The 15,872-nt window shown below is 41.0% G+C and overlaps 1 protein-coding gene across 2 annotated transcripts; it reads right to left on the bottom strand.

Annotated features, from left to right (window-relative positions):
• Positions 1–2,660: 2,660 nt before the first annotated feature.
• On the bottom strand, positions 2,661–15,654 carry NUDT15 (nudix hydrolase 15). 2 transcript variants are annotated; one of them, XM_082675384.1, is made up of 3 exons: positions 15,436–15,654; positions 10,532–10,728; positions 2,661–2,777 (listed from the first exon to the last, which is right to left on the bottom strand). In XM_082675384.1, the coding sequence occupies exons 1-3, from the start codon at positions 15,591–15,593 to the stop codon at positions 2,695–2,697; spliced, it is 438 nt and encodes a 145-aa protein (XP_082531510.1). In that variant the 5' UTR covers positions 15,594–15,654; the 3' UTR covers positions 2,661–2,694. The 2 variants fall into 2 exon arrangements, with proteins under 2 accessions (XP_082531510.1, XP_082531509.1); XM_082675383.1 differs by lacking the exon at positions 2,661–2,777 and adding an exon at positions 5,095–7,580.
• Between the last annotated feature and the right edge of the window lie 218 nt (positions 15,655–15,872).

Below are 15,872 nucleotides of genomic sequence, written 5' to 3'. Positions count from 1 at the left end.
CAAATGCTTTGGGAGTGAATTCAACCCATTAGAAATTAAACCAAGTTATACAAGAAGGCAAAAGTAGATGACTTTAGAAGAACACAAGTGTCACATATCACTTAAGCCTACAGCCTCACTAATTCAAAAGCCACCACTGAAGTTAAACTGCAGCAGAAATAGTGTAAGGCGTGGTATGTGAAAGTCAGCCTGGTTGAGTCTAGAAAGCTTCACCGAGGAAGGGACCCTTGAAGTGCAGTATGAAAAATTGGTAAGGTTTTGTTGAGGCAGACTGAGGGTGGGAGTGACATTCAGTTCACAAGGAGCTGCAGACACACTGGCGGAGTACACTTGAGGAAGCACAAAGAAACACACCTGGAATGTAGTAGAGTGAAAAAGTGATGTGGATATGGTGGGAAAGTTACTATAGAGAAATTATGAAAGACCTTGCATGTCAAGGATTTTTCATACAAGCAATGGGGAACTTCTCAAGAAGTTTGGGAAGACAAGAGACACGACCAAATTTATGATTCTGAGAAGTCATTCTAGGAGTACTGTCAAAGATGAGTCAGAGGGTTAAGATGGTAAATTTTATGTTGTGTATTTTACCTCAATCAATCAGTCTGAGGGTACAGCTGCAGGAACAGGAGAGAAGATGATGAAGGACCTGGACCAGGGGAGAGGCAACCAGGACAATGTGATAAGAATGGATCCAAGAGGCATGAAAGAAACAGAATGGACAGAGACTGCTTTATGTGGGGAAAAGGAAACCAATCTGAGCAACTAAGCAGATGGTAGAGGCATTCCCTTCGAGGAATACAAGAGGAAATTCAGTTCGTAATGTATCAAGTGAGAAGGACAGAGAAAATCTCACCTAGAGATGACTGGTGTGTGATTGGTGTGTGATCTGGAGTTTAGGAAAAAGGTTTGAGCTGAAGATAATGTTGTTTGCGGAGCCATCAAACAATAGGTGGAAAGTGAATCTGTAAAGAAAAACAGAAGAATAGAGGACAGAATACCAAGGCAAATTGAATCTGGTGATAAGCTTGGCTTGCTTGCTACTTAGTTCTGTTTGCCCATAAATTGTTCTTGTAAATAAAATGAGGAGTGATACAACTTAGTGCATATAAAGCTATTAAGTGACATTATGCAGAAAGCCAAATACTTAAACATTTTAAACATAAAAATGGGAAATCTAGAATGGGAATTTGGCATTAAGGAAGTGTGATAGATTCAATTTACAGTGTAAATATTATTAAGCATCTACCACAATATTTGGCACATAGTAGATGCAAATTAAATGTTTATGGGGGGCCTTAACTTACGTGTTCAATTTCTTGAGGTACATAAAATGGAAAGCTTAGTACACACCTCTCAGTCAATGCCTACTGTTATTTTTAATTTGCATTTTTCACAAGCACTACTCAAGTGCAACACTGATTTCTAAGTACAACATAAATAATTTAAAAATAAAAGAGGCAGCATCAATATATGATTGAGTTTATGTTGGAAGACTTTGTTTCCTCCCTTACAGATGACTCCCTGAGCTCTCCTTCTCCACGATCCCTAAATGATCCTTGATGCCCCCAAGAAGAGAATATTTCATCTGAAGGAATATTTGCCTTATCTGGAAAGCTGGCAGTCCAGATAATGAAGAACTGCCTCTTCCAGGTGGATCTCAGGGAGGCCGAATTCACATGATGTTCCGCTGGGCAGACCTCTGCTCGGATGTTGTGAGGGTCAGTGTAGGAGCACTTGCCTATCTTGGGATAGAGGACACCTCGGGGCTTGATTTAGCAAATACACGAAGAGCTATTTCAGACTTGCCAGTATCCTGGCAGAGTGAGGTATAGACATTTCATGAGAATACTGCGAGTAGTAGTAGTTTTTTCAATTAAAGGCAATTCTCAAAACATTTAAGAATTAACTGCTTACTTAAAGAGCTCTAAATCCTGCTCTGGTCATTCACTCTTTTAGAGAGAAATTTACAGAGTGATTATTGGATGCCACTGAGCATGCTGGGTGCCGAGTAAGTGCAATCCCCCTCTAACATGAAACTTAGCTTTTTACTTTTTACTATAAATAAGGGCCCAGGTTGGTTTTTTTCTTTTCATTGAAATAGACCTTCATGTCTAATTTGGTGAATTTAAAACAAACAAATGGAAAACCTCACAAGCTCCTAATGAGTTTGTCTACTAAAAATTGAAAAGTAGCAGATACAGAAAAAACTCCTCAGGTTTGTGATAAGTTTCTGAAACTATAAAACACCTGCTTGGATAAGTACTGGCATAAAGACATATCTCAATGAATTCCCAATCAACCAAATTTGGGATAAAGCCATGGAGGAGTTTCACCTACAAGGCTGCCTGGGTTCTTCTTATCAAGCCACCCATGTCTATCATTTAGGGAGGAGCCAGGGACAAACAAGGATTATGTCAGTTGAGGAAGGGAGTAAAACTAATGAGCAAGCAACAGAAGGATATGGAGTAATCAAACAGGAGTAGGAAAAACTGTGAAATTCATAAGTTCAAGGAATATACACTAATTTCACTTGGGCTCCTCTCACACTCTTAAAAAAAAGTCTTAAAATAGAAAATGAGATTTGTAAATGGTAAACTATACAATGTGCGTATATAACTTTGAAAACGTAAGCAATTAAGAAAACAACTTTAGGGACTTCCCTGGTGGTCCAGTGGTTAAGAATCCGCCTTCCAATCAGGGGACGCAGGTTCGATCCCTGGTTGGGGAACTAAGATCCCGCATGCCACAGTGAAGATCCCGTGTGCCGCTACTAAGACCTGATGCAGCCAAATAAATAAATATTAAAAAAAAAAAGAAAATAACTTTAAAAATGATCTTCATTCACTGAAGAAAGATTCTTTTGTAACACATATTACAACAGTATTTGAGTCTGTTGAAAGGGCAAAATTCAAATGTAACCAGCTTTAGGAGAAGCAAGGGATTTTACAGAAATGGGCTCATAAAGAAAAGGATGTGAGTTCATGGCCTAATCCAGCAGTTCTCAAACTTTTTGGTTTTGGATCCTGTTACACTCTTAAAAATTACTAAGGACCTAAAGACTCAACACAAAAACTATTAGAACAGATAAATGAATTCAGCAAGGTAGCAGGATACAAGATTAATATACATAAATCTGTTGCATTTCTTTACACTAACAATGAAATATCAGAAAGTGAAAAAACAATCCCTTTTAAAATCATGTAAAAAAACCCACCTAGGAATAACCCTGACTAAGGAGGTGAGAGACTTATATGTTGATAACTATAAAACACTGATAAATGAAACTGAAGATGATTCCAAAAAAAAATGGAAAGATACCCCATGCTCTTGGATTGGAAGAATATTATTAAAGTGGCCATACTACCCAAAGCAATCTACAGATTTAATGCAATCTGTATCAAATTACCCAAGCATTTTTCACAGAACCAGAACAAATAATCCTAAAATTCATATGGAACCACAAAAGACCCAGAATTGCCAAAGCAATCCTGAGGGAAAAGAACAAGCTGGAGGCATAACCTTCCCAGACTTCAGACAATACTAGAGTATCAAAACAGCGTGGTACTGGCACAGACACAGACATATGGATCAATGGAGCAGAACAGAGAGTGCAGAAATGAGCCCGCACACCTATGGTCAGTTAATCTTCCACAAAGGAGGCAAGAATATACAACGGAGAAAAGAGTCTCCCTTCAGCAAGTGGTGTTGGAAAAGTTGGAAAGCAGCATGTAAATCAATGAAGTTAGAACACTCCCTCTCACCATACACAAAAATAAACTCAAAATGGCTTAAAGACTTAAATAAGACACGACACCATAAAACTCCTAGAAGAGGACATAGGCAAAACTCTCTGACATAAACTGTACCAATGTTTTCTTAGACTGGCTTCCCAAGGCAAAAGAAATAAAAGCAAAAATAAGCAAATGGAACCTAATCAAACTTATAAGCTTTTGCACAGCAAAGGAAACCATAAACAAAAGGACAACCTACAGACTGGGAGAAAATATTTGCAAATGATGCAACCAATGTTGGGCTTGATTTCCGAAATACACAAACAGCTCATATAGCTCAATATCAAAAAAACAACCCAATCAAAAAATGGGCAGAAGACCTAAACACACATTTCTCCAAAGAAAACATACAGATGGCCAAGAGGCACAGGACAAGATGCTCAACATCACTAATTATTAGAGAAATGCAAATCAAAACTACAATGAGGTATCACCTCACACCAGTCAGAATGGCCATCATCAAAAAGTCTACAAATAATAAATGCTGAGGAGGGTGTGGAGAAAAGGGAACCCTCTGAAACTGTTGGTAGGAATGTACATTGGTGCAGCCACTATGGAGAATATGGAGGTTCCTTAAAAAACTAAAAATAGAGCTGCCATATGATCCAGCTATCCCACTTCTGGGCAGATATCCAGAAAAGATGACAATGAATTAAAAAAGATACACACACCCCCAATGTTCACAGCAGCACTATTTACAATAGCCAAGACATGGAAGCAACCTAAGTGTCCATCGACAGATGAATGGATAAAGAAGATGTGGCACATATATACAATGGAATATTACTCAACCATAAAAAGGAATGAAATAATGCCATTTGCAGCAACATGGACGGACCTAGAGATTATCATACCAAGTGAAGTAAGTCATATGATATCACTAATACGAAGAATCTAAAAAAATGATACAAATGAACTTACTTACAAAACAGCAAGAGACTCACAGATATAGAAAAAAAACTTATGATTACCAAAGGGGAAAGAGGGAGGGGAGGGACAAATTAGGAGTTTAGGATTAACAAATACACTAATATTAGATATAAAATAAACAACAAGGACCTACTGTATAGCACAGGGAACTATATTCAGTATCTTGTAATAACCTATAACAGAAAAGAATCTGAAAAGGAATGTGTGTGTGTGTGTATTAATATATATCTGAATCACTTTGCTGTATACCTGAAACACAACATTGTAAACAACTATACTTCATTTAAAAAAAAAATTACTAAGGACCCCAAAGAGTTCTTGTTTTTGTAGGATTTTATCTAGTGATAGGACCATATTAGGAATTAAAACCAAGAAATTTTAAGAATTCTTTTATTAATTTATTTACAAATAACAAAAACCCATAACTCAAAACCATTATATGTTAACATAATTTTTATAAAAAATATAGCTATTTTTCTTAAAAAAAAAAGCAAAAGAACCAGTGAGAAGAGTGGCACTGTTTTACATTTTTGTCAGTTTCTTTCACATCTAGCTTAATAAAAGAGAGCTACACTCTCATGTCTGCTTTGCATTCAGTCTGCTACAGTATCACACAACATGCAAACTCCTCTGTACACTCAGGAAAGAATGAGAATGAAAAAAGCAAATGAAGTCTTCATATGACAAAAACAGCTTTAACCCTGAGGGCCCTTGAAAGGATCTTGAGGACTTCCCCGGGCCACACTTTGAGATCCACTGCCCTAGTCTAATCGCATTTTACACATAAGGAAGCTGAATCTCAGAGAGATCAACTGAGATCCCAAATGACAGGGCCTGTTAATGACGGGATACAGATCCTGGATGGTTTGTCTCACTTCCCTTGCTTTAGGTTCTCAACTGGAAATCTGGGAAATACACCCTAAAGACCTGTCGTGTTTGCTCTAGTTGCAGGGACTGTCACAATATATTACCAAAAATTTTTTTGACTTAAATAAAACAAAAGAGGAAAATCAACAAATGTGATAAATTCTGCAACGGGCATACTGTGTTAGCACCTGAATTAGGTTCTCTATTAGAACTGAAACACTAAGACAAATTCTGCACTCTCCTCCACGCACACTGGTAATGACAAACAGCACAGTCAAACCACAGAGTAATACGGAAAGCAGAATTACCACAACATCACCATTTATCACGTTTTCTGAGTCTGAAATATAATTCATGACACAATCCCCGAAAATTTTTCACGAGTACAGGCTGAAAGGGTATTGGGTATATTAAGAGACTCCAAATAAATAACTGGCAATTGTGTGGGACTTTTCAGCTAAAATGGAGCTGTTCTGAAATGAAGATATTTTTCATTCTTTTACAGGACCTTATTTTGCCTTTTATGTATGGGTTGGCCAAAAAGTTCCTTTGGTTTTTTGGGTAAAAATAAAAGACACATTTTTCATTTTCACCAAGAACTTCATTGAACAACGTATTCACCCTTTTGTTCCACTACCTTCTGCCATTTTTCAGGCAACTTCATAATTCCATCTTCCCAAAACTTTTTATCTTTTTGAGCAAAGAACTGTTCCAGGTGCCTTTTACAGTCTTCCAGGGAATTGAAATTTCTTCCATTAAGAGAATTTTGTAAAGACCGAAATAAATGGAAATCCGAAGGTGCAATGTCTGGTGAATAAGGTGGAGGAATCAGAACTTCCCAGCCAAGCTGTGACAGTTTTTGCCTGGTCATCAAAGAAACATGCGGTCTTGTGGTATCCTGATGGAAGATTATATGTTTTCTGTTGACTAATTCTGGACGCTTTTCGTCGAGTGCTGCTTTCAGTTGATCTAACTGGGAGCAGTACTTGTTGGAATTAATCGTTTGGTTTTCCGGAAGGAGCTCATAATAGAGGACTCCCTTCCAATCCCACCATATACACAACATCACTTTCTTTGGATGAAGACCGGCCTTTGGTGTGGTTGGTGGCGGTTCACTTCGCTTGCTCCACGATCTCTTCCGTTCCACATTATTGTACAGTATCCATTTTTCATTGCCCATCACAATTTGTTTTAAAAATGGAACGTTTTCATTACGTTTCAGTAGAGAATCGCATGCGGAAATACGGTCAAGAAGGTTTTTCTCGCTTAACTTATGTGGAACCCAAACGTCAAAGCGATTCATATAACCAAGCTGGTGCAAATGATTTTCAACACTTGATTTGGATATTTTGAGTATATCGGCTATCTCCCGAGTGGTATAACGTCGATTGCTCTCAATTAATGTCTCGATTTGATCGCTATCAACTTCAACTGGTCTACCTGACCGTGGAGCATCGTCCAGCGAGAAATCTCCAGCACGAAACTTCGCAAACCACTTTTGACACGTTCGCTCAGTCACAGCACCTTCTCCATACACTGCGCAAATCTTTTTTTGCGTTTCAGTTGCATTTTTACCTTTCTTGAAATAATCAAGCATAATATGCCGAAAATGTTGCTTTTTTTCTTCCATCTTCTATATTAAAATGGCTATGCAAAAATTCACCAATTTTGTTAAGTGTTTTTTTAAATACACGCTGATATGACAGCTGTCACAATACAATCCAACAAAATTGTTTCAAAAGAAGTTAAACACAACTAAGCACTACTAGAGCCATCTTACGGGAAAACCAGATGAACTTTTTTTTTTGGCTAACCCATTAAAAAAAAAAAATCAGGGAGTCTCCTTGTTCACCTCTAGGTGATTTCCTTTGTATCCTACCAGATGATCCAAATCTTCTCTAAATGGATCGTAGCCTTGTTCCTTTAAACAACGTAGTGGCCAGAAAAGCTGGTCTAGGGGAGGAAATTCTTCCCAAGGAACCCACTCCCAACCTAGAAAAGAAAGGTATCAAAGCAATTTCTTTAGATGAAAGGAAACAAAGGATATTTATTTTGGCAAGTTAACCTATACTAAGAAAAATTAATTAAATTTAAAAATGATGGGCTTCCCTGGTGGCGCAGTGGTTGAGAGTCCGCCTGCCGATGCAGGGGACACGGGTTCGTGCCCCGGTCCAGAGAAGATCCCACATGCCGCGGAGCGGCTGGGCCCGTGAGCCACGGCCGCTGAGCCAGCGTGTCCAGAGCCTGTGCTCCGCAACGGGAGAGGCCACAACAGTGAGAGGCCCGCGTACCGCAAAAAAAAAAAAAAAAAAAAAGATTTGCTACTAATGAAGTGCAATAGTGATGCTATGCATTAGCTTGGCTATACAAACATAATTTGCATTTAGAATGAAGATCTTAAGAAGGGAATGATGATCATTTAAAACATGCTGTTATTTGAATATGACGCCAAGTTTACAAAGGCCACATTGTGGTCAAACCCAGATTTAATGCCCCTGGAGAGAGAGAGAGAGAGAGAGAGAAGAAGGAGGGGGAGGGAGACACTCACAATGTGCTGCAAGATGCTCAATTAACTGAGTCGCAAGAGAGCTGAAGTAAAGTTTATCCTAGGGGCCCCCTAGAAAACGAAGCATCTGGATAATCCTTCTAAGTATAAACAGATGGCTAGAGGAAACTGAAGCAGGCAATCCAGATCCAGGACCTGATGAACATGGGGCAGAGGCTGCATGCTTATATTATAAAAAACGAAGACCCCCGAGTGCCTGCACCTTGGCCAGGTTATCAGCTCCCCCAGTGAACCTGGTACAATCCTGCCTCCCACTTCCTAAGGCATGAATAATTTCTGTTGTACCCTAGGCCAGCTGAAGGCCTTTGCATACTTTCTGTGTGTTTCTTTGTGTGACATCGTGATATAAGAAATAGGTATTTGGTCTTTATCCCTGTTTCCTGGCAGGGTTCCTAAAATCTTTGTAATTTCCTGAGTGATAGGGATCAGAGGAGCATCTTTTGTTTCCATAATAAGCTCCTTTCAACCAATGCTGAGCTTATGCTAATGAGATGGCTGGTGGCTGAGGACCCCTGGAGAGTTTCAGGATGGGGGCTGGTGACCAGGAAGACCCAGGCGTGATCACAGGGTTGGAACTTTCAGCCCACCTCTCACCCCACACTCCACCTTAGGGATGGAGAGAGGGGCTGGAGACTGAGTTAACAGCCAATGGACATTGATTTAACCAATCACAGTAATAATAATCCCATTACATAGGAACCTCCATAAAAACTCTACACAGCTGGGTTCAGAGAGCTTCTGAGTTGAACACATCGAGGTGCTGGGAGGGTGGCACATCCAGAGAGGGCATGAAAGTCCCGTGCCCCCTCCCCAGACCTGGCCCTACCTCTTTCATTTGGCTGTTCCTGAGCTGTACCCTTTAAAACAAACTGGTAATGTAAGGAGAGTGTTTTCCTTAATTCTGTGGGACATTCTAGCAAATTACCGAAGAGGGGGTTGTGGGAGCCTCGATTTATAGCCAGGCCGTCAAAAGTACAGGAGGCCTGGACGTGAGATTGGCATTGGAAATGGGGGCAGTCTCATGGGACTGAGCTCTTTAACTTTTCGGATCCAAGTAGACAGTGTAAGAATTGAACTGAATTATAGGACACTCAACTGATGTCTGGAGAGTTGGAGAATTATTTAGTGTGAGGGTAAAAGTCCACACATTTGGTATCAGAAGTGTTGTGAGTAAAAACAGTTCAGACTTTGCTAGCTCATTTTAAAGGATTCCAAGTAGTTACCTATTTTACAAAAAATCTTATATGACTCAACGGGCCTTCGGGTAGAACATGCCCTTCTGTTCATTCAATCAAGTCAGTCTGTAAAACACTTCAGACATGACTTATTCATTCTAGCAATGTCACTTCCTTCTGCACAGAAGCCCTCCCTGACCACCCCACCTGACACAGCACCCATGCATCACTATCTTTACACAGCTTTATTTTTATTCTTACTCCTATCATTACTATCATAAAATATCTGCTAATTTGTTGCCTTTCCCCCCAGATAAAATGTAAAGTCCAGGAGGGCAGGGACTTTGTTTTAAACACCACTTTTCCTTTAGTGCTTAGAACAATGTCTGGCACACAGTACTCAGCAAGTATTTGTGAATGAAAAGATTTTCGCTGTTAGAGGAGAAATTAAACGTTTAGAGGGGTGATCCTACATGAGACCACTTGGATAAGGTTTCTTATGGCAAATAATATACTGAATAAGTTTGATATTTTACTCTTTAGTTCCTTTTATCATGCAGTTTTACGAAATCTGAAGAGAGATGATACATGCAAAGCCCTAAGAACAATGCTTAGTACACAGTAAATAACAGAATATCAGTTATTGTCATTAAAGCTTTCAGAGCACTCAATTCAACGCAGAAGGTAACAGCTAAGTGTTTTGTCAGGTTAAGCATTCTCTATAAAAGGAAGTTTTACCTCTCTTGCACAGGTGAGAAAACTGAGGAAGTCACGTTAAATGTTTTGCTTAAAAATCAGTGTGAAACAAAATTAAACACTAACAATAAAACTAACGCTTACTGAGTACTTACTGTGTTCACTAGGCCAGGCCCGTTGTATGTATTAACTCATTTTATTCTTACAACAACGCATCTGAAGTAGGTACTATTGTCACAAGTGAGAAAAGAGGCCCAGAGACCTAAATAACTTGTCCAAGGTTACAAACCTCTAAGTAGAAAAACCAGGATGCGAACCAAGTAGTCTGGCTCTAGGCCCAGCTCTCTTTCCTGTTCTGTCCTTATGTATCCAGGATTTAAGTATATTTACATTCTAACTGAAGTATAATTATATTCTAATCTAATTTTCTTCCTATGGCAATATAACGTAATCTTCCTTCAGACCATGTGCTCTCATAGAAAATGCATTATTTATAGTTCTCTTACTTTCATTTTTCTCAGGCTCTACATTCTTTGGTTCTGAATCATGAGTCACATCCACCTCTCCTTTCATTAAAATAGTGACATAATGGTAATTCTCTTCCTCAACGAAAGAATTCACAACCGAGGCAAAGCGAACATTTTTCAGGTGAAGAGCTGCTTCTTCCCAGGTTTCCCTTTGAGCACATTCTTCCCAGCTTTCACTGAAAAACAGAAACACACCACCATATTCAATTCTATTTATGCATTTGTTTTTGCCATGAAATTCCTGGCTAGAAATTCCTAGTGTAAAGCAAAAAGAGCTGTAATTGGTTCACGCTTTACAACAATAAATCAACAACCCTCCTTTGACACTCTGTTTATCCTATATCAAGTATCTGAAGACCAAAAGGACTTCATATTGAACAAAAAAATGAACTTTTAGCCAATTCAGCACTACTTCATGTGCCTGGAAGCAGCATGCAACCAGGAGGTGGTTTAATATATCAGTTAAGAGCACAGCTTTGGAGTCAACTAGACCTGGGTTTGAGTTCAAAGTCCATTATTTTCCACCTTAGACAAGTAAGAAGATAATACTACTTTCTCATGGGGTTGTGTTAGTTGTACCAAGAAGTGGACACTGTCTTTTCTGAAGGCTCAGAAGGCTCAAAACTGAGGGCAATAGGCAACAGGCATTCACGAAATATTAAAATACACTGATGTGATTAGTTCACCTTCAACGTATGATCCATAACTAGATATTGACAAAAACGCTGATATTCCAAGTTACAAAAACCTGTATATAAATTAAAACATTTCACTGCAGTTTTCATACATGAGACAAGACTAAAAATATATAATATCTCCCTTTAGAAATTGTTCCAAATGAAATTTTATACAATCAGATAAAATATGAGTATTGAATGAAAACAAATATTATTAAAAGAAATCATTAGTGATTCAGTTTTTCTAAAAGTCATTTCATATGCACTTTAGATTAAATTTCCAAATATTTATGAAGCACTTTAGTGTGATATTCAGCAAAAAAGAATATTGTTTCTCTATCTTTTCTACCTTGAATATTTTTGTATCTCTAATTATCTAAACTACCGTCACTACCCAGTCTACATAAGAAGACAGATCTTTAGGAGGGAGGAGAGTTGTGCGTTTTCAGCCTGAAGGAACGTTCCTCTTCCTCCTGATGAGGGGCCAGCTCTGCCTTGAAACCAAGTGAGAGGCCCTCCAAGAGAATTAGTCACAAAGACTGGGTGAGACTCTCAAGAAGGAGGTACTGGTATGTTACTCCCCAGTTAAAGACTGAGCTGTGGAACCTCATAGGTCTACCCTAGTGCATCAGAGTAGAGGTGTAGGAGGGAAAGAGCTCTTGTGTTAATCTGAAATGTGTCCCGTGGTGTTTAGGGATGCACGTGAATACACAAGGTGATGCTCATTCCCACTTTAGGAATTTGGAAGGCAGGAGAGTGGCTAAAGCAGCCCACGATGGCTGAGCAGAGAAAATGGGCAGCAGTGAAAGCGTCCTTCCCAACATGTGTTTTCTTTGGGCCAAGCAGATGCTACAAGAGACTGCTGGGGGGCCCGTCACAAAGAAAATGTAGCGTGGTGTGCTAACAGCAGGAGCTGGTGGCCAGCGTCACAAAAAGTCAGTCACCTATGTCAGGGAACTGTGCAGTGTAGAAATCCTTATAGGACTTCCAACCAACCAATAAACACACCCTAAGAAAGAGAGCACGCAGACTTCCCTGGTGGCGCAGTGGTTAAGAATCCTCCTGCCAGTGCAGGGGACACGGGTTGGATCCCTGGTCCGGGAAGATCCCACATGCCTCAGAGCAACTAAGCCCGTGAGCCACAACTACTGAACCTGTGCTCTAGAGCCCGCAAGCCACAACTACTGAAGCCCGCGCACCACAACGAAGAGTAGCCCTGCTTGCCGCAACTAGAGAAAACCCGCGCGCAGCAACAAAGACCCAACGCAGCCAAAAATAAATAAATTTTAAAAAAGAAAGAAAGAGAGCACGCCTGTGAATACTGCACCCAGAGGGCACATAACATAGATCACAGCAGCACCACTCAGGTAAAAGTTTTGCTCCCTCTCCTCCTTCCTCAACACACCAGAAAAAGAAACCAGAAACAGTGAGAAGAGGAGGAGGTAGAGAAAGCAAAACAATGGCCCACACCTCCTTTCCCCACTACAAAGGAAAGCTAAATGCCTGGAAGAGGATCATAATAACCAAAATACGATTTACTTTTATAATCAAGTGAAAGTGAGACAGGCTGGGACTGGGACCCTTTACTGCACTGCTTGCACCTGGACTAACATCTCCTCTCCCTGAACAACAGAATGCAAAGAAACTCTAAGAGACGACGAAAACTAACTGCACCCATGTACAGTTAGGGCAAACTGTGAACAAAGATACAAAAAGGCCAAAACCCAACTGCCACTTTTGAGGCACCAGGAGCAAAACCAGGGTACCACACACGACACAGGCACCCGGCACCACCAAGGGGGTGGAGAGATCACCTAAGCCACCCCTCCAGCCCAAAGCACCTATCCACTCCCACCCTCACCCCGTTTAAGGGACCAGCTCACCTGCCTCAGAGAGCGAGCAAGGGCACCTGTTACCTCTCATGCTGTAGCATGAGTCCCAATAAAGTCTTGCCTGAATTCTTTTGTCTGATGTCTTATCAATTTCTATTGATTAAAGAGTTCAAGAACCCAGGTTGGTAACAAGAGCAAAACAATTGAATTTGCAGAAAACATCATGGAGAAGCCGAGAAGGGAAAGACAAATCATATTTGAAGACAATGAAAAGAGAAAATAAAGCTACTTCCTTCCTGTTTGTTTCCCATCGATTTAGCCCACTCAGTTTACCAGTTATACAAAGATAAGTGAAAGCACACATGTGAAGAGCTTAGCATAACACCTAGCACTTAGTAAAAAGGTCATTAAAGTTCAATTTTGGCCATTATCATTCAGTATGAGTCAAGACTCCAATACTGTCTTGTGTTACTGTTAGGACAACTATCTCGAACCACTACTCTAGAAATTACACATTCTAAATAGTGCTTAGTTTGTGATCTAACGTTGGCTAATGCTCCCCCGCCCCCCAAACTGACAAAGTACAATATGGTGTGCTTGTCTGGGCAATTTGATTCTTAATCTAGGCATTTTATTATTTATTAAGTGATAGCTTATCTTACTTATCTAAAAACGAGAAACTTATTGATGCTTTAAAAATTCTGAAGACCATTTAAACAATTCCCTGTGCTAGAAGATAAGAATTCCATATTCTATAAAGATCTGAGTCTGATTAAAAGGCACTAGGATCAAGCCTCTACTTCTAACAACCCTTTTATAAGAAATACGTGAATTAGAAGAATATAGTCATAATGTGAAAAATTCAAATGACCCATATTCAACATGGCATAGGAAGAAGGGGAGGGCGGGTACTGCTAGATTAAGAGACTTAAAAATGTATCAATCACATGCAACATGTGCCCTTCCTTTAATCTGAATTGGTACAAAAGAGTAAAAAGACATTTTCAAGACAACTGCAGAAAACAGTACAGACTGGGTAACAGATGCTATAAAATATTTTAAGGTTTGAAAATGGTATTGTGGTTACTTCTTTTTAAAAGCCTATTACAGATAGATACTGAATTACTTAGGGGTGGTGTAATAAGATGCCCGCTTTCCTTTAAAATAGTTTAGAAAACAAGGGGTGTGTGTGTCTGTTTGCCGGGAGGGAGGAGCAGTAAAGACGAAACAAGAACAAACTGAGTAACGGGTACATGAGGATTCACTGACTATTCTCTCTTTATGTATGTTTGAAACTTTCTATACAAAAGGAAAAACAAGCTCTGTGTCTTAAACGCTTTATTCTCACTTTGAGATAGATCATCTACCAGAGCGCTTGCACCTGGACAAAGATAGAGGTTAAAAAAAATAACTGCACGCATGCGCAGTTGGGGCAATTATAAACAAGCTATAAAAAGGCCACAAACCAACTGCCATTTCGGAGCTGCTGAGAGCAAAGCAGGGTACCACGCATGATTCCCACACACACCAAGGGGGTTAGGCGGGCCACCTAAGCTGCGCCTCCTGCACAGCCCGCAGATCCATCCCTATTCTCACCCCATTTAAGGAACCAGCCCACCACCACGTCCCCTCCAGGGGAGCCGAGCAAGGGGCACCTGTGTCTTGTTCTCGCTCCCTCTTGCTACAGCACGAGCCCCCAATAAAGCTTCGCCTAAATTCCTCATCTGGCATCTTATCAATTTCTATTGATTAAAGAGTCCAAGAGTCTGGGTGAATCCACCTTCTAGCACAATCTCAGCCTTTTTTCACCCTTGTGTAGAACTTTCTTTGTCGGTCTGACACATCATCAAACCACAACATGCCAAAGCAGAGAGGGACCTTAAGGAGTACAGCATCTAACTTCCCCATTTTAAAAAGAGAAACTGAGGCCCAGAGTTTCAGTCGCCCATTCGCTTGGTTACAGCGCAACTAAACTTACTGGAGCAGGAAACACAGAATATATCCATGTGCGTTTAAATCACCAGCAAACCGTGCAAAAGCCTTAACTGACAGAACTACATTGACCGCGGCCTATAAACACCAACTTCCGGTCTCTCAAGTGCGAGCAGTAAGAAAAACACAACTCACCAGCCAACTCCCAGCCGCGTCAGGTCTCGCGAGGAGCTGATGGCGCAGGCGCAGCTCACACGGGAAAGAGGAAATCTCTCCTTCAGCCATACCCAGCGCAGTGGCCCCTCCCGGCCCGAGAGGAGAAAGGAGGAACTCGCGAGAAAGGACGCAGCGTCGGCGCGCACGCACGGACGCACGCAGGGAGCGAGGTCGTCCTTTCCGTGCACTTCCCGCTTTCCCCGTCCGCCAGGCAGCGGCTGCTTACCCGAACTCCAAGTGGCCCCCAGGAAGTTGGAATTTGCCGGCTCCAAATGACCCTTTCCTCCTCCCCAGGAGGACGCAGCGAGGATGCCTGCAGCTGGTCACCACTACTCCTACCCCGACTCCTGGGCGCCGCCCCCGCGCCTCCGCACTGGCCGTCATAGCGCGAGAGGGCCTCGCGGGCCGAGGCCGGAAGTGACGTTTGCTTTACCCCGCCCCCGGGGCCGCCGCCAATCTCCCTGAGCAGGTGAGGGACCGTAAATCACTGTGGGATCCCCCGGGCTTCCGCCGCTTTTCCTTTGTGCTTGGTGTCTCCCGCATCTACGGGTCCAAACTTGTGAAGGTTGTTTCCTCCCGAGAGGCTCTGTGGCCAGAGTTTGGCTTTAACTAATGCTGTTTACTGTTGCGCTTTCAACATTATTTATCTACTCTTAGATTCCT

Source organism: Grampus griseus (assembly GCF_964374135.1).
Source record: "Grampus griseus genome assembly, chromosome: 18".
NCBI lineage: Eukaryota > Metazoa > Chordata > Mammalia > Artiodactyla > Delphinidae > Grampus > Grampus griseus.
This window is presented reverse-complemented; position numbering and strand designations above follow the sequence as displayed.

Bases quoted from the DNA above. Each gene is read 5' to 3' on its own strand.
- NUDT15 (XM_082675383.1), bottom strand. From the start codon at position 15,593: ATGACGGCCAGTGCGGAGGCGCGGGGGCGGCGCCCAGGAGTCGGGGTA. The intron at 10,729-15,435 runs GTAAGCAGCCGC...TCTGTTTTTCAG, and splicing joins GGGGGCCACTTGGAGTTCGG to TGAAAGCTGGGAAGAATGTG. The intron at 7,581-10,531 runs GTAAGAGAACTA...TTTCTTTTCTAG, and splicing joins AGAGCCTGAGAAAAATGAAA to GTTGGGAGTGGGTTCCTTGG.